This window comes from Leucoraja erinacea, chromosome 40 (assembly GCF_028641065.1).
Source record: "Leucoraja erinacea ecotype New England chromosome 40, Leri_hhj_1, whole genome shotgun sequence".
Taxonomy (NCBI): Eukaryota; Metazoa; Chordata; class Chondrichthyes; order Rajiformes; family Rajidae; genus Leucoraja; species Leucoraja erinaceus.
The window spans coordinates 680,001-704,964 of NC_073416.1; the positions used below are offsets into that span (position 1 = coordinate 680,001).

The following is a 24,964-nucleotide window of genomic DNA, read 5'->3' on the forward strand; positions in this document are numbered from 1 at the left end:
CGTTTCGGGCCGAAATCCTTCTGGAAATAGGCAACGTTTCGGGCCGAAATCCTTCGGGCCAAAATACTTCTGGAAATAGGCAACGTTTCGGGCCGAAACCCTTATGGGTTTCGCCCGAAACGTTGCCTATTTCCTTAGCTCCATAGATGCTGCATGACCCGCTGAGTTACTCCAGCACTCTGTCAAACGTCACCTATCCACGTTCTCCACAGATGCTGCCTGACCCGCTGAGTTACTACAGCACTTTGTTTCTTTATGTATAAACCAGCTTCTGCGGTTCTTTGTTTCCACAGTTCACCGCCGATGGCTTTATTACCTTGCTATAGAAATGAACCAACACCTTTCTCAGTGGATGGTGGAATGAAGCTCTCTCAGAGAATGTTATCAGTGATTTTTCTTTCCCCCCCCTGGCAGACATTTAGCAACAGAAGCCAAGCGGACCCCCATGCCGAGCAGCTGCACAGAGAACATGGAGGCCAGCGACAGATAGTGACTCAGCACACAGGAGCGAAGAAGAGCCTGACCCTGGTAAGTGGCCAAACTGCCCAACCTCTCCCTATAGCTTCTCTGCTCCCTCTCCTGCTTAACAGCTTTCCCATAATAGGGTGGCCAAAACTGAGCGCAATCCTCCAAATGTGGCCTCACCAGTGTCTTGTACAATTGCAGCATGGCCTCCTGATTTCTATACGGATGAAGTCCAGTGCCGTAAGCCTTCTTGACCACCCTATGTACCTGTGAAGTCATTTTCAAGGAACTATGTACCTACCTGCACTGCCAGATCTCTCTGCTCCACAACACTTCCAGAGTCACGGTGGCGCAGCGGTAGAGTTGCTGCCTCACAGCGCCAGAGACCCGGGTTCCATCCTGACTATGGGCTCTGTCTGTACGGAGTTTGCACGTTCTCTCCCCGTGACCTGCGTGGGTTTTCTCCGGGCGCTCTGGTTTCCTCCTACACTCCAAAGACATGCAGGTTTGTAGGTTACACAAAAAAGCTGGAGAAACTCAGCGGGTGCAGCAGCATCTATGGAGCTAAGGAAATAGGTAACGTTTCGGGTCGAAACCCTTTCGGGTTTCGGCCCGAAACGTTGCCTATTTCCAGAAGGGTTTCGGGCCGAAACGTTGCCTATTTCCTTCGCTCCATAGATGCTGCTGCACCCGCTGAGTTTCTCCAGCTTTTTTGTGTAACCTTCGATTCTCCAGCATCTGCAGTTCCCTCTTAAACACAGGTTTGTAGGTTAATTGGCTTGGTGTAAATGTAAATTGTCCCGAGTGTGTGTAAGGTAGTGTTAGTGTGCGGGGATCGCTGGTCGGCACGGACTCGGTGGGGCCGAAGGGCCTGTTTCCGCGCTGTATCACTAAACTAAACTAAACTAAACATCCTCAGCACCATTTGCCTAAAGGATCAAGATCCTCTGCATGTTATGGAGTGTCTGCATGTAAAGTGCTTTTGTTTCTGATTTGTGTAAAACCTCCACCCACAGGACTGTGAACAGGGGACTGCCAACTGCATTGTCTTCCAGTGTCCCCTGAAAACCCTGGATACAACCATCGTGAAAGTCAGAGCCCGGCTCTGGAACAGCACCTTTCTGGAGGTAATTGTAGCAGCAATTCAATGGTGCAAGTCGACGGTGCGATAGAAATCTCTCAGCACTGCCGGTGGAGTCAATTGAATCTCGTTCAAATTCCTGGTGGCCATGACTCTGGCATTTAAGATTCATTCGGATTCAGAACCGATATGCAATGAGTGGTGACAGAAATTGGATGTTTCGATGATGGTTCAAATCCATCAAACCTAATTCAATAGCAAAGTCGAGAAGTACCATCTCACGGTGGTGCAGCAGTAGAGTTGCCGCCTTACAGCGCTCGCAGCGCCAGAGACCCGGGTTCGATCCCGACCGCGGGCGCTGTCTGTACGGAGTTTGCACGTTCTCTCCCCGTGACCTGCGTGGGTTTTCTCCGAGATCTTCGGTTTCCTGCCACACTCCAAACACGTACAGGTTTGTAGGTTAATTGGCTTGGTGTAAAATGTAAATTGTCCCTAGTGTGTGTAATCCGGTGTTAGCGTGCGGGGATCGCTGGTCGGTACGGACTGGGGGTGGGGGGGCCGAAGGGCCTGTTTCCGCGCTGTATCTCGAAACTATTACAGGCCATTTCCAGCTGATGTGGGAAATTTAAACGTTACATAGTTGGGGTAAGTATTTTCCTTGTGAGCATAAGAATTGGTTCGTTTCGAGGCAAAGGTAGTGGGAGTGTGAATGCTGCTGACCTCAGACTCCAGGGTCAGGCCCACTTTCTCACCCCTCACCTCTATTTGGTGACCTTGTCGTGTTTAATGCATTAAATGTAATAGAAAAGGAACTGCAGTTGCTGGTATATACCAATGATAGACGCAGAGTGCTGGAGTAACTCAGCGGGTCAGGCAGCATCTGTGGAGAACATGGATAGGTGACGTTTCACACAGTGCTGGAGTAACTCAGCGGGTCATGCAGCATCTATGGAGCTAAGGAAATAGGCAACGTTTCGGGCCGAAACCCGTAAGGGTTTCGGCCCGAAACGTTGCCTATTTCCAGAAGGATTTCGGCCCGAAACGTTGCCTATTTCCTTAGCTCCATAGATGCTGCTGCACCATAACTCAGCGGGTCAGGCAGCATCTGTGGAGAACACGGATAGGTGACGTTTCGGGTCGGTACCCTCCTTCAGACTTTCTGAATTCCATGTTCTCTAGAGATGCTGCTGCCTGAGGTTTATGTAGCGATGACTTCCCCACCTCACGTCCCAACTCCAACCTGGGTGAGACATTGAAAGGCTTCCAGTTTGTGCTAAAGTCTCTCCTTTGTATATGTCCGAATCTTTGTACGGCTGAGTTGGTGGTGATTTCCCCCATCTCCTGCTCTTCAGCTTTGACATGAACAGCTCTGAGAGGGAAACTGAGCAAGGATGTTTGTTTGAAATGATGTGCTGACGGATCTTCTTCAAATTGCAGGAGTACGCCTCCCTCAGCGACATCCACCTGATCATTCGTGCCGACATTAGTGTGAAGTCGAGCATTAAAAACCTGAAGGTGCAGAAGGCTGCCGCACAGGTATGGACATATCTCCAGACCCAACCTTCGCTCTTCAATATTGACCAGAGTTTCCAACCGACACAGGAGGTTAGGCCTGTGGGCAATGCATGAGGTTTTATTCAGCTCACTGCAGCATGGTGGAGCAGCGGTCGAGTTGCTGCCTCACAGCGCTTGCAATGCCGGAGACCCGGGTTCCATCCCGTATACAGACTACGGGTGCTGTCTGTACGGAGTTTGCACCTTCTCCCCGTGACCTGTGTGGGTTTTCTCCGGGTGCTCCGGTTTCCTCCCACACTCCAAAGACGTGCGGGTTTGTAGGTTCATTGGTTTCTGTAAATTGCCCCCGGTGTGGTTAGGATAGAACTGGTGATCACTGGTTGGTGCGGACTCAGTGGGCCGAAGGGCCTGTTTCCATGCTGTATCTCTAAACTAAACTAAATACACACACATACTTATGCATAAAATTGCTACATAGCCAGAGCTTTATGAAAGGCTTCTAATGGTGTGGGGATATATTGGAATGACCATTGTGATCTTTAACCGCTACAGGTTACCTTGCGAATACATCCAGAGAAGGCGAGCGCTGTGTATGGCGAAACGCCCTGGTTGATTATACTCATTGCTGTCCTGGCAGGAATCCTGGTGTTGGCTCTGCTTGTCTTTCTCCTTTGGAAGGTAAGCTGGGAACCGAACCGTACAACTGAATATTGATGCTTTCACCAGGTCACATGACTGGCCATGGGTGATGCATCCTAGCTGTTGGCTGCTTGCTCCAAACCTCGGCTCTCACCAACAACTAGGATGCATCAGCCATGGTCAGTCATGACTGAGTGGGGCCTACCACGACCAGGTCACATCTGAAGCCAGAACGCAGCCGCCCGACTCATCACCCGCACCAAATCCTGGCATCACATCACTCCAGTCCTCAAACAACTTCACTGGCTTCCCATCTCCCGCCGGATCACCTACAAAATCCTGGTCCTCACCTACAAAGCCCTCCACCATCTGCCCCCCCCCTGACCTCCTCTCCCCCTACCGACCCTCATGGTCCCTCAGATCCACATCAGCCAGTCTCCTCTCCATCCACAAGTCCAACCTCCGCAGTTTTGGGGACAGAGCCTTCTCCAGGGCAGCTCCCAGGCTCTGGAACTCCCTCCCCCAACTGATCCGCAATTCCGAGTCCCTCACCATCTTCCAGTCCCGCCTCAAGACCCATCTCTTCACCTCTGCCTATCCTTAGCCCCACGTCCCCCTCCCTTTTCATCTGTGCTTGAATTGCCTCATATTGTGTTTTGAATTGAATTCTGTCTTTAATTTGTGTACTAGTCATGTCTCTACTATTTATTTCATTCCCCTTACATGTTTTTCCTCTACTTGCTAAATCTTTGTAAGGTGTCCTTGAGACTCTTGAAAGGCGCCCATAAATACAATTTATTATTATTATTATTATTATTTATTTGCTGCATATTTCTCGATCCATGAGGTCCAAGGCTTGAAGCATAAGTAGAACTGCTTTCTTTCCACTTCGTTCCAACGTACAGCATCACAGTAAAATCAAAGCATAGTTCACTTGAGTCTGGCCCAGGGAGTAGTCTGTATCCTAAGCATCGTTTGTGGTTCACAAGTCTTTGTTGTCTATTGCATCAGCACATGAGACATGTTCCACACGGTTTCCTTGCAAGAGGCTTCCGTCTTCATGGATGAAAATTGTGGTGATAAGTAAAAGTGCTCGATCTATCTCTCCCTCCGAACCTCATTCTCCTGCCTTCCCCCCACACTAATCAACAATCTATCTCCCTCCGCCTTTAAAATATCCATTCACTTGGCCTCGACAGCCTTCTGTGGTACTGAATTCCACATATTCACCACCGAAGGGCCTGTTTCCACGCTGTATCTCTAAACAAAACTAAACTAAGCTAAAACTAAAACCTTGTTTGCAGCTGAATTGCAACTGTTCTTTAAGAGCAGGCTTTATATTTTGCTACATGTCTGCCCAAAGGATTGGTCAGAATGTACAGGAGGGTTTAGAGTGGAGTTATTCTCTGCTTTGTACGTGGTTGGCTCGGGGTGACAGGGCAACAAACTACATGGATTGTGATTGCGTTGTGCGTGGGATTCAAAACTCTCTCATTTCAGGATATCATTCATGCGGTCCATCAAATTGAAGTAAGGATACCAGCAGTAGGCATTCATGACAATATTGGCTCTCTCCTGGAGGTAGAAAATCCTGTGTCCTGTCAACGTTCGACGTGGGCGGCACGATGGCGCAGCGGTTGAATCGCTGCCTCACAGCGCCTGCAGTGCCAGAGACCCGGTTCAATCCTGACCACGGGTGCTGTCTGTACGGAGTTTGCACGGCCTTCCCCCTGACCGTGTGGCTTTCCTCCGTGACCTTCGGTTTCCTCCCATGCTCCAAAGGCCAACAGATTTTGGTCATGAGAAGGGGACATGACGAGAATTAAGGGACTGAAGTTTCGGGGTAACATGAGGGGGAACTTCTTTACTCAGAGAGTGGTAGCTGTGTGGAATGAGCTTCCAGTGAAGGTGGTGGAGGCAGGTTCGTTTTTATCATTTAAAAATAAATTGGATAGTTATATGGACGGGAAGGGAATGGAAGGTTATGGTCTGAGTGCAGGTAGATGGGACTAGGGGTGAATACGTGTTCGGCACGGACTAGAAGGGTCGAGATGGCCTGTTTCCGTGCTGTAATTGTTATATGGTTATATGGTTATTTGTAGGTTAATTAGCTTGGCGTGAGTGTAAATTGTCCCCTGGTGTGTAGGAGAGTGTCAATGTGCGGGGATCGCTGGTCGGCGCGGACTCGGCGGGCCGAAGGAGCCTGTTTCCACGTTGTATCTCTAAACTAAACTAAACTAAACCCTTGGTACACAAAAATGCTGGAGAAACTCAGCGGGTGCAGCAGCATCTATGTGGAGCGAAGGAAATAGGCAACGTTTCGGGCCGAAACCCTGAAGGAAATAGGCAACGTTTCGGGCCGAAACCCTGAAGGAAATAGGCAACGTTTCGGGCCGAAACCCTGAAGGAAATAGGCAACGTTTCGGGCCGAAACCCTGAAGGAAATAGGCAACGTTTCGGGCCGAAACCCTGAAGGAAATAGGCAACGTTTTGGGCCGAAACCCTGAAGGAAATAGGCAACGTTTCGGGCCGAAACTCTGAAGGAAATAGGCAACGTTTCGGGATGAAACCCTGAAGGAAATAGGCAACGTTTCGGGCCGAAACCCGGAAGGGTTTCGGCCCGAAACGTTACCTATTTCCTTCGCTCCACATAGATGCTGCTGCACCCGCTGAGTTTCTCCAGCATTTTTGTGTACCTTCGATTTTCCAGCATCTGCACAGTTCCTTCTTGTAAACTAAACCCTTGAAGTCTCTTGACCCGGAGACACGTTAAATTCTGCTTTCCATGCGATTGACCTAAATTCCCGAAATGAGAGCCCAAACGCCGCCCTGGCCCATGCTGCTCCCCTGGGGGGGGGGGACGTCCAGCCAACTCACCCCGACTCGCCTTCACCTGTGGTAACACTGGGCCAACATTGCTTCCTTTGTAGTGCGGTTTCTTCAAGAGAACGAGCAAAGAGGCTAAGTATGAGACGGAATATCACAGGGCCCATCTCCAAACGCAGCCATCTGACCAGGACAAACTGGCCACCGAGGCATAATGCTGACTTCTGTAGCGGTAAATGTAGTGCCAGACCCCTGCTTGGGCCGGGGGCAAAGGCTTGCTGTGGTAGAGTGCCAATCTGCTGTTTATAGTGTGTGTGTGTTTTTGCACGGCTTGTATACCAGAGGAGGCGGGTGCAGTGTAAGGATTATTAATACATCTCATGTTCAATTCCTGAAACACAAGTGATTTATCATAGATCTTCATTCCTTTTGCATCTTCCACTGAGAAGAGGAACATGCCGTTCAAATTGAGCCACTGACTTTGTCCCCAGTTCACAATTCCACCCCCACCACGCATTACTAAGCATAAAAATGACCAGCCACAGTACTCAGAAAAAAGCAAAGCCACTACGGGTCAGGCAGCATCACTAGAGAACATGTATTGGTGATGTTCCCGCTCGGTACCTTTAAGCAACTCAGCAGGTCAGGCAGCATCACTGGAGAATATGGATAGGTGACGTTTCGGGTCCGAAACCTCGCCTATCCATGTTCGCCGAAGATGCCGCCTGGCCTGCTGAGGTACTCCAGCACTCTGGGTCCTTTTTTGTAAACCAGCATCTGCAGTTTCATTGTTGCGACAAGCACAATACTCGGCTCATTTCATTATCAAATTGTAAAGCCTCTATTGCCAACGCAACGAATCTCCAACCACATCCTGTGATTCACGTTGAGATGTGTCGCAAACATCGCCGGTTGGCCACTGGGTCCTGCAGGTAGATAACGGCACAGTGCTGTCTCCACTCTACACACTGTGTCATGGCCAAAGGACATGTGGAGATCTCTTGCCCATTGCGAGCACCAGTGAATGCTCATTCACCCTCAGCCATGGTTAGAAACATAGAAACATAGAAATTAGGTGCAGGAGTAGAGGCCATTCCGCCCTTCGAGCCTGCACCGCCATTCAATATGATCATGGCTGATCATCCAATTCAGTATCCCGTACCTGCCTTCTCTCCATACCCTCTGATCCCTTTAGCCACAAGGGCCACATCTAACTCCCTCTTAAATATAGCCAATGAACTGGCCTCAACTACCTTCTGTGGCAGAGAGTTCCAGAGATTCACCACTCTCTGTGTGAAAAAAGTTCTTCTCATCTCGGTTTTAAAGGATTTCCCCCTTATCCTTAAGCTGTGACCCCTTGTCCTGGACTTCCCCGACCTCGGGAACAATCTTCCTGCATCTAGCCTGTCCAACCCCTTAAGAATTTTGTAAGTTTCTATAAGATCCCCTCTCAATCTCCTAAATTCTAGAGAGTATGGTTGAAGTAGCCCTCACGACAATGCTCAAGAAATAATCCTTACACTGCTCACCGCTCTGTAACGCTGTACGGGTTTGATGGCTGGGTTTGCCACGTGCGTTAGGCATGCATTTCTGTTGGTTTCTGTGACTTTACCTCTTCCCCACACCTTGTGCAGTTTCCATTTGTTGTCAGTGTGTACACAGTTAGAATAGCTGGAGATGCATGAACCCCCTAGGAATCCGACATCTTCCCCACGTGCTTGTGTGTGCATCTTTTTTTTTTGATGAAATGGCTTTGTTCCCTTCTGGTCGAGCAAGCTCCCCTGGGCTGAAGGGGCGTTGCGATCGATTTAACCTGCATGTCATAAGATCGCAACACAGTCTTACTGTTCTAGCATTAAACACAATCTGTTTCTCCTCCTTTGCTCTCTTCCGACCATCTCCCTAGGTTGCTTCTGATCAGCCTGGCTCCATTCACAAGACGCTCTGTCACTCTGCAACTTGAAGAGTTAGTGCACAGCGACGCAGCCAAATGCCATTGCTCACAAAACAAGGCCACTGGGTGTTGGGGAATGGCAATCTCTCTCACTCTCAGGCAAACTGCACCACAAACAGCTTTGGCATCAAGGGCTTGACTGTGGTAGCAGCCTGCGATAGAGGGAGATAGATGGATGTCAGTATACATCAAACATTTGAAGGCAGAGATAGGTAGATTCTTGATTAAAACGGGTGTCAAGGGTTATGGGGAGAAGGCAGGAGAATGGGTGAGGTGGCAGAGATAGATCAGCCATGATTGAATGGCGGAGTGGACTCGATGGGCCGAATGGCCTAATTCTACTCCTATCACTTGTGAACATGTGAACACTCAGAGCCAAGACAATGCTTTTGAACTGCAGTAAAGTCGGGCCGGCAATCTACACACAGCAAGGTCCCGCAAGCAGCAGTGGAATAATACCCAGATAATATGATGATGGTTGAGGCATCAATATTAATTATCATGCCAGGTAGCTACCCTGCTCCTACTCAACATGTGGGGTCTTTTACATTCACTTCAGACCACTACCAGGGTCCCCAGTTTAATGTCCCAACCAAAGAAGAGCCCTTGACAAAGCAGCACGCCACATCACACACTGAAGTGTCAGTCACATCCCTGTCACTATAGTCACTATCTATCTATCTATCTATCTATCTATCTATCTATCTATCTATCTATCTATCTATCTATCTATCTATCTATATCTATCTTCTATTAATATATAAAACTCTCGTGCCATCCGACCGGCTGCCGTCCGGCTGCCTTTCTGCCTTTTGATTCGTTGACGGCTGCTCCTTCCTATCAGCTTCCAACACACTTCGAAACAAAGTTGCAAGACAGGAACACTCTGAAATTTTCACCTCAATGGGATATCACAGCAAGTGCTTCAACAGGAGGGGGAGGGCCAATTGGTATTGCAATTGGAACGGCTGCAGCAGGCAGGGGAGGTGAAATTTGATTTTTTTTTAAATCCACTGCTGAGGGAGGCAGGGGAGTGCTGGAATCTTACATTTGGGAACGGGTTCAGTTCCGTTGGAGGAGACGGGTGCATGGTGGAATATTGGGTTGGGGGATCACACCATTGGGGGAGCAGACCCAACGGGTCTGCACTTGGTCTAGTAGAAGATAAAAGTGAGTAGTCACTGCTGGCCCCGTGCCACACCTGGAGGTGGAGGTTGGCAGTTTGGTGTGGAGCTGGGACAGAAAGACTCAGACACCCAGGCTGCCACTGGCCAGATCCCTTAGGCTTTGACTTGCTTTGCACAGCCCAGACGGAGAAGTAAATGGCATTGTCTCTTTCTGTCCTTTGCAGTGTGGATTCTTCAAGCGTTCCCGTTACAACGACACCGTTCCTCAGTACCACGCCGTGCGGATAGGCAAGGAGGAGCGACAGCTACACACTGATGAAAAGAAGACACAATATCAGAAGGAATGGATGACACACTGGATTGACAGTGACGGCTACTCATGAACATTATTTATTTTGATCTACTTTAACAAGCAGCTTAAAACAATGCCCTCCCTAACCTCACAGCACCCAGCAAACCTGTATGTTTCTGTTTATAGCACTGCACGGAATATGACCACAGTGAGAGCCACATACTTGAATCCACAACCCCGAGCAGATCCTTGGCTGCTTTCTGTTGCCGAAGCTTTCTCCGTCTTGGCTTTGTGGACCACGACGGTGCTTGCCATTGCTGGATCAGACGTTCCTTGGTGTCATTTGTACCAGTTCCTTCCCCAGGTAGTAAGCATCCTCCCCTGTACCAATCTCCACCTCCTTTCCCCCCAACTTGAACCATGCCACCTGTTACCTTGCCATAGTGATGTCCCGGCTCAGATCCTGCCAAAGCAACCGAGCTTCCAGGCTGAGTGAGTGAGTGTGGCTTCAGTGGGGACCTGACACTCACCACTAGAATACACCTCAGTTCCCACTGTTAATCATGTCCTGTAGGAACCAACCCAGGGTTTGTGCCTGGGCTCATAGGGTTCTGATAAACGTTAGCGTATAAAGAACTACAACATTGAAAGTGAATCCCGAGCCATCACTTTTTAAGGGGGAAGTCATTGTATTAAAGGATAAACAGAGTCGGCGTACCCACAGAATGACTGGTTCAATAAAGGTCCAACACACTCCAGAATGTCTTAGCCACCTCCGTCTTGAGAATATTTAATGACTTACTGAGGGGCCGGCACGGTGGCGCAGCGGTAGAGTTGCTGCCTCACCAGCGCCAGAGACCCGGGTTCCATCCTGACCACGGGTGCTGCCTGTACGGAGTTTGCACGTTCTCTCCCCGTGACCTGCTTGGGTTTTCTCCATGTGCTCCGGTTTCCTCCCACACTCCAAAGACGTGCAGGTTTGATCAGCCATGATCATATCGAATGGCGAATGGTGCAGGCTCGAAGGGCCGAATGGCCTCTACTCCTGCACCTATTTTCTATGTTTCTATGTTTGTAGGCTAATTGGCTTCTGTAAATGAACCCTAGTGTGTAGGGTCGAACTAGTGTTGGGGTGATCACTGGTCAGCGTGGACTCGATGGGCTGAAGGGCCTGTGTCCACACTGAATCCCTAAAGTGAACTAAAACTAGACTTGGCTTCTACCTTCTGATGTGAAACAGAATTCTGCAGGTTCACCATCCTCTGGGCAAAGAAATTTCACCCGATCTTGATTCAAATCCTTTCTCCCCGTGGTGGAGATGTCTAACACTAGAGGGCGCAGCTATAAGGTGAGAGGGGGAAAGTTTGAAAGGAGATGTGTGGGGCAGGTTTTTTTTACACAGAGGGTGGTGGGTGCCTGGAACGCGCTGCTAGGGGTGGTGGTGGAGGCAGATGCGATAGTGGTGTTTAAGAGGCTTTTAGATCGGCACGTGGATATGCAGGGAATGGAGGGATATGGATCACATGCAGGCAGAGGAGATCAGTTTAACTTGGCATCACGTTCGACACGGACATTGTGGGCTGAAGGGCCTGTTTCTGTGCTGTACCGTTCTATGTTCCACAATGCCGTACTTGCACATCAATAAACTTGATCTGGTGATGCAAAGTGATATATGCGTTAGGATTCAATCTGCTTCACAATATTACTGGCTGGACATTCTGGGACAAATCTCATTTTGGGGGAGAGGAAAGCCGCAAATGCTAAGAATACACAACTGATGTAGAGAGGAAAGGCGTTGGTTAAGGATTCAGGTGCCCCCCCCCCCCCAGAGCCTACTCTCCAGGGTCCACTTTGGTGTACAACTGACACCAAGAATTCACTCCTCCAGAGATCAAAACCAAACACGCTGTGGGCCAAAGAACTCCTTTGGAGAGAGACACAAATGCAACTGTCGTTACGTCAATGTCCTTTCATTGATTTGAAGCGATGACAACGGTTTCTGTCTTCACGGATGCTGCCTGACCTGCAAAGTGTTTCCAGCAAGTTTGGTTTTTGTCTCAGACTTCCAGCATCTGCAGTGTTGTTTTCTTTTTGATGCCCTCATCTAACCCCAGTTGATGGCGCAGAGGCTGGAAGGGAGGCAGGGTCTGCGGGCAGAATCCTCAAGTCAAGGGAGCATCAGCAACCTGTATTGTCCTCATACGTTCATATTGGATGGGGAGGTGTGGCTGGATAACTATGTCCCCACCACCGTCACTAAATGGATAAAATGCAGACCTAGCCTAGAAACATCCATTAGATGGTCGCTCTCCCATTCAAACAAATCAGTCTGGTTTTAACTGGACATCAAACTCAACGCTCCACTGCAATAATCAGACACATACCAATATGCCTCCTGTTTTGGAGATATAGACCTGTTTGATGTTGATTTATTGTCTGAGTGAATCTGCGCACTTGAATGTCTTGGCACATTGACTATCTTTTGGAGACTTATTCAGGAAACATAGAAACATAGACAATAGGTGCAGGAGTAGAGGCCATTCGGCCCTTCGAGCCTGCACCATTCGCCATTCAATATGATCATGGCTGATCATCCAACTCAGTATCCCGTCCCTGCCTTCTCTCCATACCCCCTGATCCCTTTAGCCACAAGGGCCACATCTAACCCCCTCTTAAATATAGCCAATGAACTATCTTCTACCTTCAACTACCTTCTGTGGCAGAGAATTCCACAGATTCACCACTCTCTGTGTAAAAAATGATTTCTCATCTCGGTCCTAAAAGATTTCCCCCTTATCCTTAAACTGTGTGTGTGGCCCCTTGTTCTGGACTTCCCCAACATCGGGAACAATCTTCCTGCATCTAGCCTGTCCAACCCCTTAAGAATTTTGTAAGTTTCTATACGATCCCCCCTCAATCTTCTGAATTCTAGCGAGTACAAGCCGAGTCTATCCAGTCCAACAGACCAAGAAACAGGACCAGACATTGCGTTTGCCACCTTTCACTGGGCAGTTTCTTTTCCAAAGTATCTTCGGTCTTTCAGAGTTTGCCTCTTGGTGTTTCCCCGTTTCTACTGAGGATGTTAATTCTGTGGGCCTGAACTGCAGCGCTACCTCTCCTGTGGCCAGAAGTGCTCTGGCTGATTGTTCTGGGAAATTAGCATTAAAGGGGAACTGTGAGACGTTTGGCGTGTGTTTGAGTCGGCCTCGAGTTGGTCTTCCTGCAATACAATCTCTTTAGCTGGTTCTCAACAGCAGTTTTGAGACGACCCAGTGGGCCTGATGTGAGTGGGCGCTCTTCAATGGGTGGCACGGTGGAGTTGCTGCCTCACAGCGCCAGAGACCCGGGTTCAATCCTGACCACGGGCACTGTCTGTACCGAGTTTGTACGTTCTCCCCGCGACCGTGTGGGTTTTTCTCCGGGGGCTCCGGTTTCCTCCCACACTCCAAAGACGTGCAGGTTTGTAGATTAATTGGCTTGGTAAAAATTGTAAAATTGTCCCTAGTGTGTGTGTAGGATAGTGTTAGTGTGCGGGGTGATTGCTGGTTGGCACGGACTCGGTGGGCCGAGTGGCCTATTTCTGCGCTGTATCCCTAAAGTCTATAAAAGGGTCTGCTACTGTCCTCCACTCCATCAATCAATTCCTTTGCCTTTGAAATAGCAAAGTCAAACAGCTGCCCTCACAAATCAAAATGTCATGTACTTCACCCAGGCCCAGATAGTGTCAGGTTCAATTTCAGCACTGAGGCAGTTCATCTCAGCCCGGGGGTTGTGGAATAATCCGAAACCCTGAAGGAAATAGGCAACGTTTCGGGCCGAAACCCGTAAGGGTTTCGGCCCGAAACGTCGTCTATTTCCTTCGCTCCATAGACGCTGCTGCACCCGCTGAGTTTCTCCAGCATTTTTGTCTACCTTCCTGCTCCTACAGTTGGTTAATGCGAGCCAACTGTACAGAGGCTCCTGTGACCAAAGCTTCAGGGCGTTATAACTGAGCTGGCTCGGTGTTGCGTTTGGCTGGTCCTGTTCACCTCGTATCATGAGTACAAACACTGAATCACCATCTACTGATTTTTAAAGAAAGTCTTTATTGTGCAATGGCAAGGTAACAGTTACCCTGAAAGTGACTTCAACACAATTTAGCATATGATACTGTAGTGATAAATGCGATCAATGGCATGACTGTATCAACGAGGACATGGAAACTCCCCTCTTCAGTAATGCTTTCATCTTTGTTTTATGGTTACGATCTTCCTCATATAGTACTTGTCTAGAGTACTCTATGAGGAAGTAACATTCTTCTCCTTCACCATTCTTGTGCAACGTTTTGTTCCGTGGCTCAACCTACAGACAGGTGCCAGCCTAACGTGCTGAGCTTTGTCAAAACGTGGCCTGGACACCATGTTTGTTGTAAAACCAAGCCCAAAGACCCAGGTTAGTCAGTTTATTGGCTGCTGTAAGTCAAGTCAAGTCAAGTCAAGTTTATTTGTCACATACACATACGAGATGTGCAGTGAAATGAAAGTGGCAATGCTCGCGGACTTTTGTGCAAATAACAAAACAACCAAACAAATTATAAACACAATCATAACACACATATTCTTTTCTAATAAATAATAGAAGGAAAAACGTTCTGTAGAGTTAGTCCCTGGTGAGAAAGGCGTTTACAGTCCGGATTGCCTCTGGGAAGAAACTCATTCTCAACCTCTCGGTTCTCACTGCATGGCAACGGAGGCGTTTGCCTGACCGTAGCGGCTGGAACAGTCCGTTGCAGGGGTGGAAGAGGTCTCTCATGATTTTGTTTGCTCTGGAGTTGCACCTCCTGTTGTATAGTTCCTGCAGGGGGGTGAGTGAAGTTCCCATAGTGCGTTCGGCCGAACGCACTACTCTCTGCAGAGCCTTCTTGTCCTTGGCAGAGCAATTCCCGAACCAGATGGTAATGTTCCCGGACAAGATGCTTTCCACCGCCGCTGCGTAGAAGCACTGTAGGATCCCAGTGGGCCCAAGTTGGGCCCCAGTGAGGAAGGACATTCTTGCTATTGAGGGAGCCCAGCGTAGGTTCACCAAGTTAAGTCCCGGGACGGCGGGACTGTCATATGCTGAGAGAATGGAGCGGCTGGGCTTGTATCCTCTGTGGAGTTTAGAAGGATGAGAGGAATCTTATTGAAACATATAAGATTATTAAGGGTTTGGACACGCTAGAGGCAGGAATCATGTTCCCGATGTTGGAGTCTAGAACCAGGGGCCACACACAGTTTAAGAATAAGGTGAAAGCCTTTGAGAACAGAGACGAGGAAACACTTTTTCACAGAGAGAGTTGTGAGTCTGTGGAATTTTCTGCCTCAGAGGGCGGGGGAGGCCGGTTCTCTGGATACTTTCAAGAGAGAGCTAGATAGGGCTCTTAAAGGTAGTGGAGTCAGGGGATATGGGGAGAAGGCAGGAACGGGGTACTGATGGGGGATGATCACAGTGAATGGCGGTGCTGGCTCGAAGGGCCGAATGGCCTACTCCTGCACCTATTGTCTATTGTGTGTATGTAAGTGTTGGAACCTGGGGGGAGGTGTTATGGCAACAGAGAATAGGTTACAGGGGAAATGAGTTGATGGCACAGCTCAGTGTGACTTAATGGGTAGATAAGGCCTCCTATGTTATAAGGGAACATGGAATGTGGACAGAGTGTGAAATATGGAATATACAACATTCTGCCTCTCTTTTCCTGCAGCAGGTTGTTTCAGATCATCCAAGATCCAAGAGTGGCAGAGTAGACTCGAGGGGCCGAATGGCCTGTTCCTGCTCCTATTTCTTACCTTTTCTCCTCCTGTTACACGTCTGTGTTTAATTGCAACAGGAAGGAGACACTTTGACTCAAGCTCAGGGCTGGAGATTCGATCTGAGTCTATAGAGGGTTGAGCAGGTACAGATCTAAATGCTGCAATTAGTTCAAGGCCACTCCCTCTCTCTCCCCCCTCTCCAAGTTCTGGTTAGAATCTGCAATTTCTGCCACTTTCACCGAGTGAGTGGGACATTGTTTAGTTTCACACGCGGTAATCCATTTGAAGAAGGGGAGAAGTTGGCTCACCTCGGGTTCAGCAGCATGCACGCGATCAGCTGAAACTGCCCCTGGCAGATTTAAAATATCTGTTGTGAACTGCTGGAGGAACTCAGCGGGTCAGGCAGCATCTGTGGAGGGAAATGGACAATCGATGTTTCGGGTCGGGGTCCTTCACCTAGACTGAAAGATTGGAGGGGAAGTAGCGATATAAGGAGGTGGAGGGAGGAGTGGGGCAAGAGTCGGCAGGCGATAGGTGAATATGGATAAAGGGGATGAGTCGGATGGGGGAGGGAACAGACTGGACTGATGGCAAAGGAAGGTGAAGAGCAAAGATCTTATAGCAGAGCTATAGGATCTTTGGTGAAGAGTGGGGCTGAGGGGACAACAGAGAGAGGTGAGGGGAGAGGGAATCCAGTGGGGGGAGTGTATGAGGTAGGTGGGGACAAAGCAGGGTGATGGCAGGCTTGGGGTAAGGTCCAAACCTTTGCTGTCTGTTGCCATGGGCCCAAGACAGGATGGGGCTTAAAGAAAAATGAAGGAAATGTGCGCATGCACTGAGTGAGTGGTGCCTGTCTAGACCAAACCACCGGAAAAGCAAAGGTGAAAGGCCAGCCTCTGCAATGCTGGTGACCAGACAGGCCTGATGGCATTGGGGGACTAATGGAGGTGAATCATTATGCGGTGGTTCATTGAGAAGATGATTTAGAATTCGGGTGCCATTGCAACCAACACACAGGTGAAGCTGAGTTGGCCCGACAAACCTTCACAGAAAAAGGTGAAAGAAAAGCAAGTATATTAGAGACAAATCTCTGAATAACATCGAGCCACTGAATAACATCATGAGTCCAAGCGGAAAGGAGAGACCTTTTGTGTTCCTTATACCACAGACTAGATAACATTGAACGTAAATCACTAGCCACAAATTATTCCCCGATTGCATTTCCTTGACAAATTAGTTAACAGCAAATGTCTGTAATTGTTCTGCCCTATATTTTTGTGCCTTAACTCACCTGCTTTCAATGCCCTCTTTTGTTATACACTCTGCATCTAATGTGTTTAAATACAGATATTCCTTCCTTAATTGTCGATGTTCATTACACTTTATTATGCCTAGTGATTGACCAGTTCCTACCTTGAACCTGATTTCTTCATTAGACTATGTGGTATTTATGGCTGAGATAGAAGTGGTACAATGGTTGGTTCTACAGTATGTGGACAGGGCAATCCATTCTCACTGCTCTTTTGCTATCTCTCCTGGAGATTAGCCCAGAATACCATATCCTTAAGGCCACCTGCTCCCCATACTCTCATCTTTTCAATGGCCTGGGCCTTTGCAAAGAGGCTACTCGTGCAATATGGTGCTGTGCCTTCCAAAACTGGTGTGCTTCAAATTCCAGATTACTCTTTGAGGAGTTAACTTCTATCTCACATGTCAACTGCATCCCAAGATTGGAAAACGACGAGGTCAGGGCGAGGGCAATCCCAGCGCATTTCATCAAAATATCCGTGCATTTGTTATCACCTTTGTCCTCACATGGTGACACGGTGGCGCAGCGGTAGAGTTGCTGCCTCACAGCGCCAGAGACCCGGGTTCCATCCTGACTACGGGTGCTGTCTGTACGGAGTTTGTACCTTCATAGGGTTTTCTCCGGGTGCTCCGGTTTCCTCCCACACTCCAAAGATGTGCAGGTTTGTAGGTTACTTGGTTTCGGTAAAATTGTAAATTGTCCCCCAGTGTGTGTGTGTGTGTGTGTAGGATAGTGTTAGTGTGCGGGGATCGCTGGTCGGCATGGACTCTGTGGGCCTAAGGGCCTGTTTCCGCTCTGTATCGCTAAACTAAACCTCCCACAGTGAGCACCTGACCAAGACAGACTGCAGGGGAACAGATAATGGCGCATGCACTGATTGTGTATCTACACTGGTCAATCACTAGTCTGGGCCTTTCACTGTGCATCCGTGTCCAAATACAGCTGTTGAACATTAATCTAGCTCAGATAATCAAAGTGCTCCATTTTTAAAAAATGTGGTTGTACATAGATCTATATTTGAGTGCGGTTGCCTTGTACATTTTGTTAACAAGTTTCATTTCTATATTGAGTGTTTGTCAGGCAGTTTACTTATTTAATGTTCAATTCTTTGAAGTAATTAAAATAAAAATTGGAAAATTACGAGTATTGTGTTATTTCAGCCTTTTTTTTCGTTAAAAACAGAATCTGCTGGAGATACTCAGCAGGTCAGGCAGCATCTGTGGAGAGAGAAACAGAGTTAATGTTTCAGGATGTGAAAGGTGGAATTGCTGCCTCACGGCACCAGAGACCCGAGTTTGATCCTCACCTCGAGTGCTGTCTGGGCGTGGAGTCTGTATGTTCTCCATGTGACCGTGTGGGTTTTCTCCGGGTGCTCCGGTTTCCTCCCGCATCCCAAAAGAGGTGCAGGTTTGTTGTTAGTCGGTCCTCTGTAAATTGACCCTAGTGTGTAGGGAGTGGATGAGAATGTGGGATAACATGGAACTAATGTAAACAGATGACCGGTGGTTGGTGTGGACTTGGTGGGCCGAAAGAGGAACGAATTTTGAATGAATTGATTGAAAAATACAGCACATATTTGGTGTATCCATTCTCACCGCTCTTTGTTCAAGAAGGAACTGCAGATGCTGGAAGATCGAAGGTACACAAAATTGCTGGAGGAACTCAGCGGGTGCAGCAGCATCTATGGAGCGAAGGAAATAGGTAACGTTTCGGGCCGAAACCCTTCCGGGTTTCGGCCCGAAACGTTGCCTATTTCCTTCAGGGTTTCGTCCAGCAATTTTGGGTACCTCACTGCTCTTTGGCCATCTCTCCCGGAGATTAGCTCAGAATACCATATCCTGGACTTAATGCCACCTGCTCCCCATACGCTCATCCTTTCAATGGCCTTTAAATGCATTATTTGTGCAATCTGGTGCTGTATTTTATAGAAACATAGAAAATAGGTGCAGGAGTAGGCCATTCGGCCCTTCAAGCCTGCACCATTCGCCATTCAATATGATCATGGCTGATCATCCAACTCATTATCCCATCCCTGCCTTCTCTCCATACCCCCTGATCCCTTTAGGGGCCACATCTAACTCCCTCTTAAATATAGCCAATGAACTGTGTGGCCTCAACCACCTTCTGTGGCAGAGAATTCCACAGATTCACCACTCTCTGTGTGTGGAAAAAAAGGATTTTCTCATCTCAGTCCTAAAAGACTTCCCTCTTATCCTTAAACTGTGACCCCTTGTCCTGGACTTCCCCAACATCGGGAACAATCTTCCTGCATCTAGCCTGTCCAACCCCTTAAGAATTTTGTAAGTGTTCTAAAACTGGTGTTCTAAAACTAAGGTAATCTCCCAGGTATAGGGTGCTGACCCGAAACGTCACCTATTCATGTTCTCCAGGGATGCCGCTTGACCCACTGCGTTACTCCAGCATTCCATGTTTTTTTTGTGTCAATCAGCATCTGCAGTTCCTTGTTTCTACCTTCCATGGATGCTGCCTGACCCAGAGTTGTGCCAGCACTTTGTGTGTTTTCCAAGAACACGACACAGGGCAAAAAAATAATAAGTACATGTATGTTCTCTGCTCACATTAAATTATGAAGTAGGAGGAGTTCAGTGAAGTAAGGATAGGAGCGAGGGGAGAGAATGAGCGGCTGGGAGGGGGAAAGAAAGAGAGGGGGGGAGGAGAAATTAGAAGGGACACTGAGAGGAGGGAGAGAGAGAGGTGGGGAGGAGGTGGGAGGAGGCCATAGGGAGGAGGGAGGGGGAAAATGAAGGGAGGGAACCCGAACGCCTTTGGGGGTGGGAGGAACGGGAAGCGAACATGACGGCCTCCCCCGTTCTACGCAGAGGTTGGATCCACCGCCCCCGAGTTAGTGGGCTCCATCACTTTGAGGGTAGAGCTGCGGAGAGAGAAGGGTGTGTGCCGGAGCTCCGAGACGGTGACGTTTGTGGTACCTAATTAACTGCGCTGATTGAGAGGAGCTGGTCGAGAGGGAGCAGGGCACGGCCTGACTGAATGCAGGTCGAACTCAGGTGTCTGTGTCTGTATCTCTCCTCTCTCTCCCCTGCCTTTGTCCCTCAGAAAAGTCCCCTCTCCCTCCTCCAGAGGACTCTGGGGAGTTCCCTCTTCCCTCCCATCCCTCTTCTCTCCCCTCCATCCACCCCTCTCCCTCCACCTCCTCTCGAGAGAGATCTCCTTCCCCCCTTTTCTTTCTTCCCTCTCCCACTCTCCCATCAATTCCTTCTCGCCCCTTCCTCCTTCCCACCCCCTCAACCATCCTCTCTCCTCAGGGCCGGCTCCCCCCATCCTCCTCTCTCTAGTGAGACCTCGGCCCCCCCCCCCCCGCCCCCCACCTCCTGCCTTCTCCCTCTCCCCCCCTCTTCTCCTCTTCTCTCCCCTCCCTCAATTCTCCTTCCCTCTCTCCTGCCCCCCTCTTTCTCCCTCTCCCCTCCTGATCTCCGCCTTCTCCTCCCCCACCGCCTCTCCCCTCCCCTCCTTCTCCCCTTCCCTCTTTCCCTCCCTCTTCTCTCCCCCTCCCTCTCTCCCATCTCTCTCACTCCCTTCTGACGCCACCCTCCTCTCCCGCTCACCCTCCTCCCTCTTCCCTCCCTCCTCAACCCCCTCTCTCCCCTTCGCTCCCCCCCTCACCTTTCCTCTCTCCCCTCCCTCATCCTCTTCCCCTCTCCCTTCCTCCTCCCCCCTCTTCCTTCCTCCCCTCCTCTCCCCCCGTCCCTCTCTCGCTCTCTCCCCCCCAAATCCATCTCCCCTCCCCCTCCTCTCGCCTTCCCTCTCCTCCTCGCCTCCTCTCTCCCCTCCTCTTCTCCCCTCTCCCTTCTTCCTCTTCTCCCTCCTTCCCTCCTCGTCCTCTCCCCTTCTCTCCTCCTCCTCTCTCTCCTTGCACTGCTCTCCCCCCTCTTCCCTTCAGCTTACCTCTCTCCTCCTCTCCCTCTCCTCCCCCTCTCTCCTCTCCTCTCCCCCTCAGCCTCCTCCCTCTGTACCATCCCTCTTCCTCTCCTCTCAATCCTCCCAGTCGTCCCTTCCTCCTCTCCCCTCTCCTGGGGCCTCCTCGCCTCTGATTCCTCGCCTCTCCCTTCTCTCTCGCGTCTCACCTTCCTCTCCTCTCCTCTCCCTCCTCTCCTCCTCCTCTCCTCTCCTCTTCTCCCCTCGCTATCTCCTCACCAGTCCGCTCCGCTCCGCTGTGCCCTCCGCTTCAAGGACGCCGGTCCCTCCTCCTTCCCTCCTCCCTTACCCTCCTCTCCTTCCCTCTCCTCGGTTCACCTCTCCTCTGCCTTCCTCTCTCTCCCTGCCTCTGCCCTCCTTCTTCTCCTCTCCCCCTGGGTTTGGGTGGGTTGGGCCTGGGTTGGGTTGCGGTTGGTTGGTTTGGCGTTTGGGGTTGATTTGGGTTGAGTGGAGTGGGTGGGTGGGGTGAGTTGGGTTGGTCTGGCGCTCTCTTCCTGGTTGAGGGATGAGGGGAGTGGGCCACCATGTTACGGAGGGAAGAGGCCATGGGATGTTGAGGTGGGTTCCCTTGTGTTGCGTGGATCTGGCAGTGGTGTCTGTGCACTGTGTGTGTGTGTGTGTGTGTTTGATCGTTGACTTGGGCTGATTTGATTGCCTGGGGTTTTTGTCCGAGGTTGTTTTCCTCGTCCTCTGCTCTGCGAGTGTGTTTCTCATTACTACTTGGCCGGCAGCCACAACCCAAAATGGGTTCCAAAGAGTGTTGTTGCTCTTCAACGCGCTGTGTGTTAAATACACATTTCCATACATTGTTACCTGTTGTGCAGAATTAATCCTCACCCTCCCTCCCTCGTTTGTTTCTGTCCTCCACTTTACACCTACGTCAGCCAACAGCAGCATCTGTGTCTTAAAACAAACAGCATTTACTTGGGGGAGGCCAAGACATCTCTTGCAGGCTTGGTGTGTGTTTTGCATTCCCCCAGTAATTTTGATGCCAGATTGTGGTATTTACTCCAAAATATTGGATAACAAAACCTCCCATATGGGAGGGTGAGGATTAATTCTGCACAACAGGTAACAATGTATGGAAAATCGAAGGTTACACAAAAATGCTGGAGAAACTCAGAGGGGTGCAGCAGCATCTATGGAGCGAAAGAAGGAAATAGGCAACGTTTCGGGACCCGTTGCAGTTTTTTGGTCTCCAAATCTGAGGAAGGACATTATTGCCATAGAGGGAGTGCCGAGCAGGTTCACCAGACTGATTCCTGGGATGTCAGGACTGTCCTATGAAGAAAGACTGGATAGACTTGGTTTATACTCTCTAGAATTAGGAGATTGAGAGGGGGGAATCTTATAGAAACTTACAAAATTCTTAAGGGGTTGGACAAGGCTAGGTGCAGGCTAAGATTGTTCCCCGATGTTGGGGGAAGTCCAGGACAAGGACAAGGGGTCATAGCTGAAGGGATAAGGATAAAAGCTTACGGGGGGGAAAATCCTTTAAAACCGAGATGAGGAGAACTTTTTTCACACAGAGAGTGGTGAATCTCCTGGAAACTCTCTGCCACAGAGGGTAGTTGAGGCCAGTTCATTGGCTATATTTAAGAGGGAGTTAGATGTGGCCCTTGTGGCCAAGGGGATCAGAGGGTATGGCCTCCTCCTGCACCTTGTTTCTATGTTTCTATGTCCCAAAACGTTGCCTATTTCCTTCAGGATTTCGGGTCTGAAGAAGGGTTTCGTCCCGAAACGTTGCCTATTTCCTTCGTTCCATAGATGCTGCTGCACCCGCTGAGTTTCACCAGCTTTTTTGTGTACCCAGCCATTTAATATTCCCGGAATTCTTTTACTGTGACTGGAGTGCAGAATCTTTGGGAGATTCCAACTGCTGCAGGTTACTTGCCCGTGGTCAGCTGGAGGTTTCCATAGTGAGGGTTCGACCCATTCCTTCTCTCGGGGAAGGGGTGTGCCTGATCTGGAGCAGAGTTGTCCTCATGGAAGCACGGGTCACTGTGTTCTAAGTAGACATTAGAAAAGGTTTAAGGGACTACTCTTATGTGTTGGCCATGATGAGAACTCTTTGTCTCAGATTGCATTAGCTCGCAGTAATGTGGCTTGGTAAACATTCAAATTAAACATCCCGACCAGTGCCTGCTTTGATATGTTCCTATGTTAAGCATTTTAGTTGATGTGTTTTTTTTTTTTTAATTTGTTGTTCCGTGATAAGCTTGTGGGGGGTGGGTGCTCACCTTTGCTGTGACGTGGCTGGTTGCCGGTTTTTTAGACCTGTTTCTTTCCCACGGGATGGTTAACGGCAGTTGACCGACTCCCAATCAGTTCTCCTGGCATCCAACGTCAACTCTCAGCCAGCACCTTAAACAAACGATTATCTGGCCTGGAACCATCTTGGGATCTTGCTGTGTATTACTTGGTCCACTATGTTTCCCATCAGCAACCTTGCCTCAAGGCATTGCATTGGCTGTAAAGAACCTTTGACTCACTCTGTTATTTTTATCAGTACATGAAAAACATGGATCTATGTAGTGCATTGAATGAAGTTATTCTGAATCCTCACTGCTGCTTTGAGCAGCCAGTTTGTATGTGGGCCTGCCATCTTGGTCTCAGTAACAATTGAACATTTCCAATTTTCCGACTTGGCACGCAGCACAGAAAAAGGCCCTTCAGCCCACTGACTTCATGCTGGCCATCAGTTGCCCATTTACACTAATCCTGCTTTAGTCTCCTCGCATTCCCAGAGCACCCGGGAGAACGTGCAAACTCCAAACAGACGGTGCTGGAGGTCAGGAACAAACCTGGGTCGGTGGAGCTATGAGACAGCAGCTCTGTTAGCTGTGCCTCTGTGCCGTTTGAAGTAAGGGACTGGAGAGGAGGTGCATGCAACGAGATGAGGAAAAAATAGCACAAAATAAAATGGGGAGTGCATTGAATTTTTGCACATTGAACCCTGGTTCCATTTTATTGAGCCGAGCTGTAGGTGCAGGAAATTTATTGAAATCCCCCTTCACTCATGTCCCTAATGAAAGTGCATTGTGTCTGCCCACTAAAAAACATCGTGCTTTGAGCTCATTTTTTTGCCTTTAGACAATAGACTTAATGTAACCACGGTGGGAGTTCTTGTGGCTTTCCTTTCAAAAGGCGGTATTCCACTGTAGTTAGAAAAGCTTCTTCCTGCATCTTTCTACGTCAAAGGATTAGGAGGCTTTGACATTCAGTTCGGGGACAATTGGAGCCTTTCATGTGTTTGTATTTTTGAAAAAAAGCAAACTGCATTTCTTGAGGGATGATGTTGAAAAGCAGGTGGACAAAAATGCTGGAGAAACTCAGCGGGTGAGGCAGCATCTATGGAGCGAAGGAAATAGGCAACGTTTCGTCCCGAAACCCTTCTTCAAACCCGAAATCATATAAACCATATAACCATATAACAATTACAGCACGGAAACAGGCCATCTCGGCCCTACAAGTCCATGCCGAACAAATTTTTTTCCCCTTAGTCCCACCTGCCTGCACTCGTACCATAACCCTCCATTCCCTTCTCATCCATATGCCTATCCAATTTATTTTTAAATGATACCAATGAACCTGCCTCCACCACTTCCACTGGGAGCTCATTCCACACCGCCACCACTCCCTGCGTAAAGAAGTTCCCCCTCATATTACCCCTAAACTTCTGTCCCTTAATTCTGAAGTCATGTCCTCTGAAGGAAATAGGCAACCTGAAGGAAATAGGCAACGTTTCGGGACGAAACCCTTCCGGGTTTCGGCCCGAAACGTTGCCTATTTCCTTCGCTCCATAGATGCTGCCTCACCCGCTGAGTTTCTCCAGCATTTTTGTCCACCTTCGATTCTTCCAGCATCTGCAGTTCTTTCTTAAACATGTTGAAAAGCAGAGCAGTTCCACTGAACTTAAATAGAACCGCATTCAGCGTACTTGTCCAGCTCTGGCCTCTGCTCTTTGGTAAAGGAAATTGAGGCACCCAAGTCAGTGGACAAAATATTTACTTGAACAATACCATAACTGGGAG

General features: G+C 49.1%; 1 protein-coding gene across 3 annotated transcripts in view; it reads left to right on the forward strand.

The window, feature by feature from the left end:
• Window positions 1–18,116, forward strand: part of LOC129714728 (integrin alpha-7-like) — a 124,103-nt gene extending 105,987 nt beyond the window's left edge. For 2 of the 3 annotated variants that reach the window (XM_055664522.1, XM_055664521.1), the window contains exons 21-25: window positions 415–528; window positions 1,482–1,592; window positions 2,984–3,082; window positions 3,614–3,739; window positions 9,832–18,116. In XM_055664522.1, the coding sequence (XP_055520497.1) occupies window positions 415–528; window positions 1,482–1,592; window positions 2,984–3,082; window positions 3,614–3,739; window positions 9,832–9,990 (609 nt within the window). In that variant the 3' untranslated portion in view covers window positions 9,991–18,116. Of the gene's footprint in view, window positions 1–414; window positions 529–1,481; window positions 1,593–2,983; window positions 3,083–3,613; window positions 3,740–6,630; window positions 6,759–9,831 lie in introns of all 3 variants that reach the window. The other variant, XM_055664523.1, reaches the window with a different exon arrangement.
• The last annotated feature ends 6,848 nt before the right edge of the window (window positions 18,117–24,964 follow it).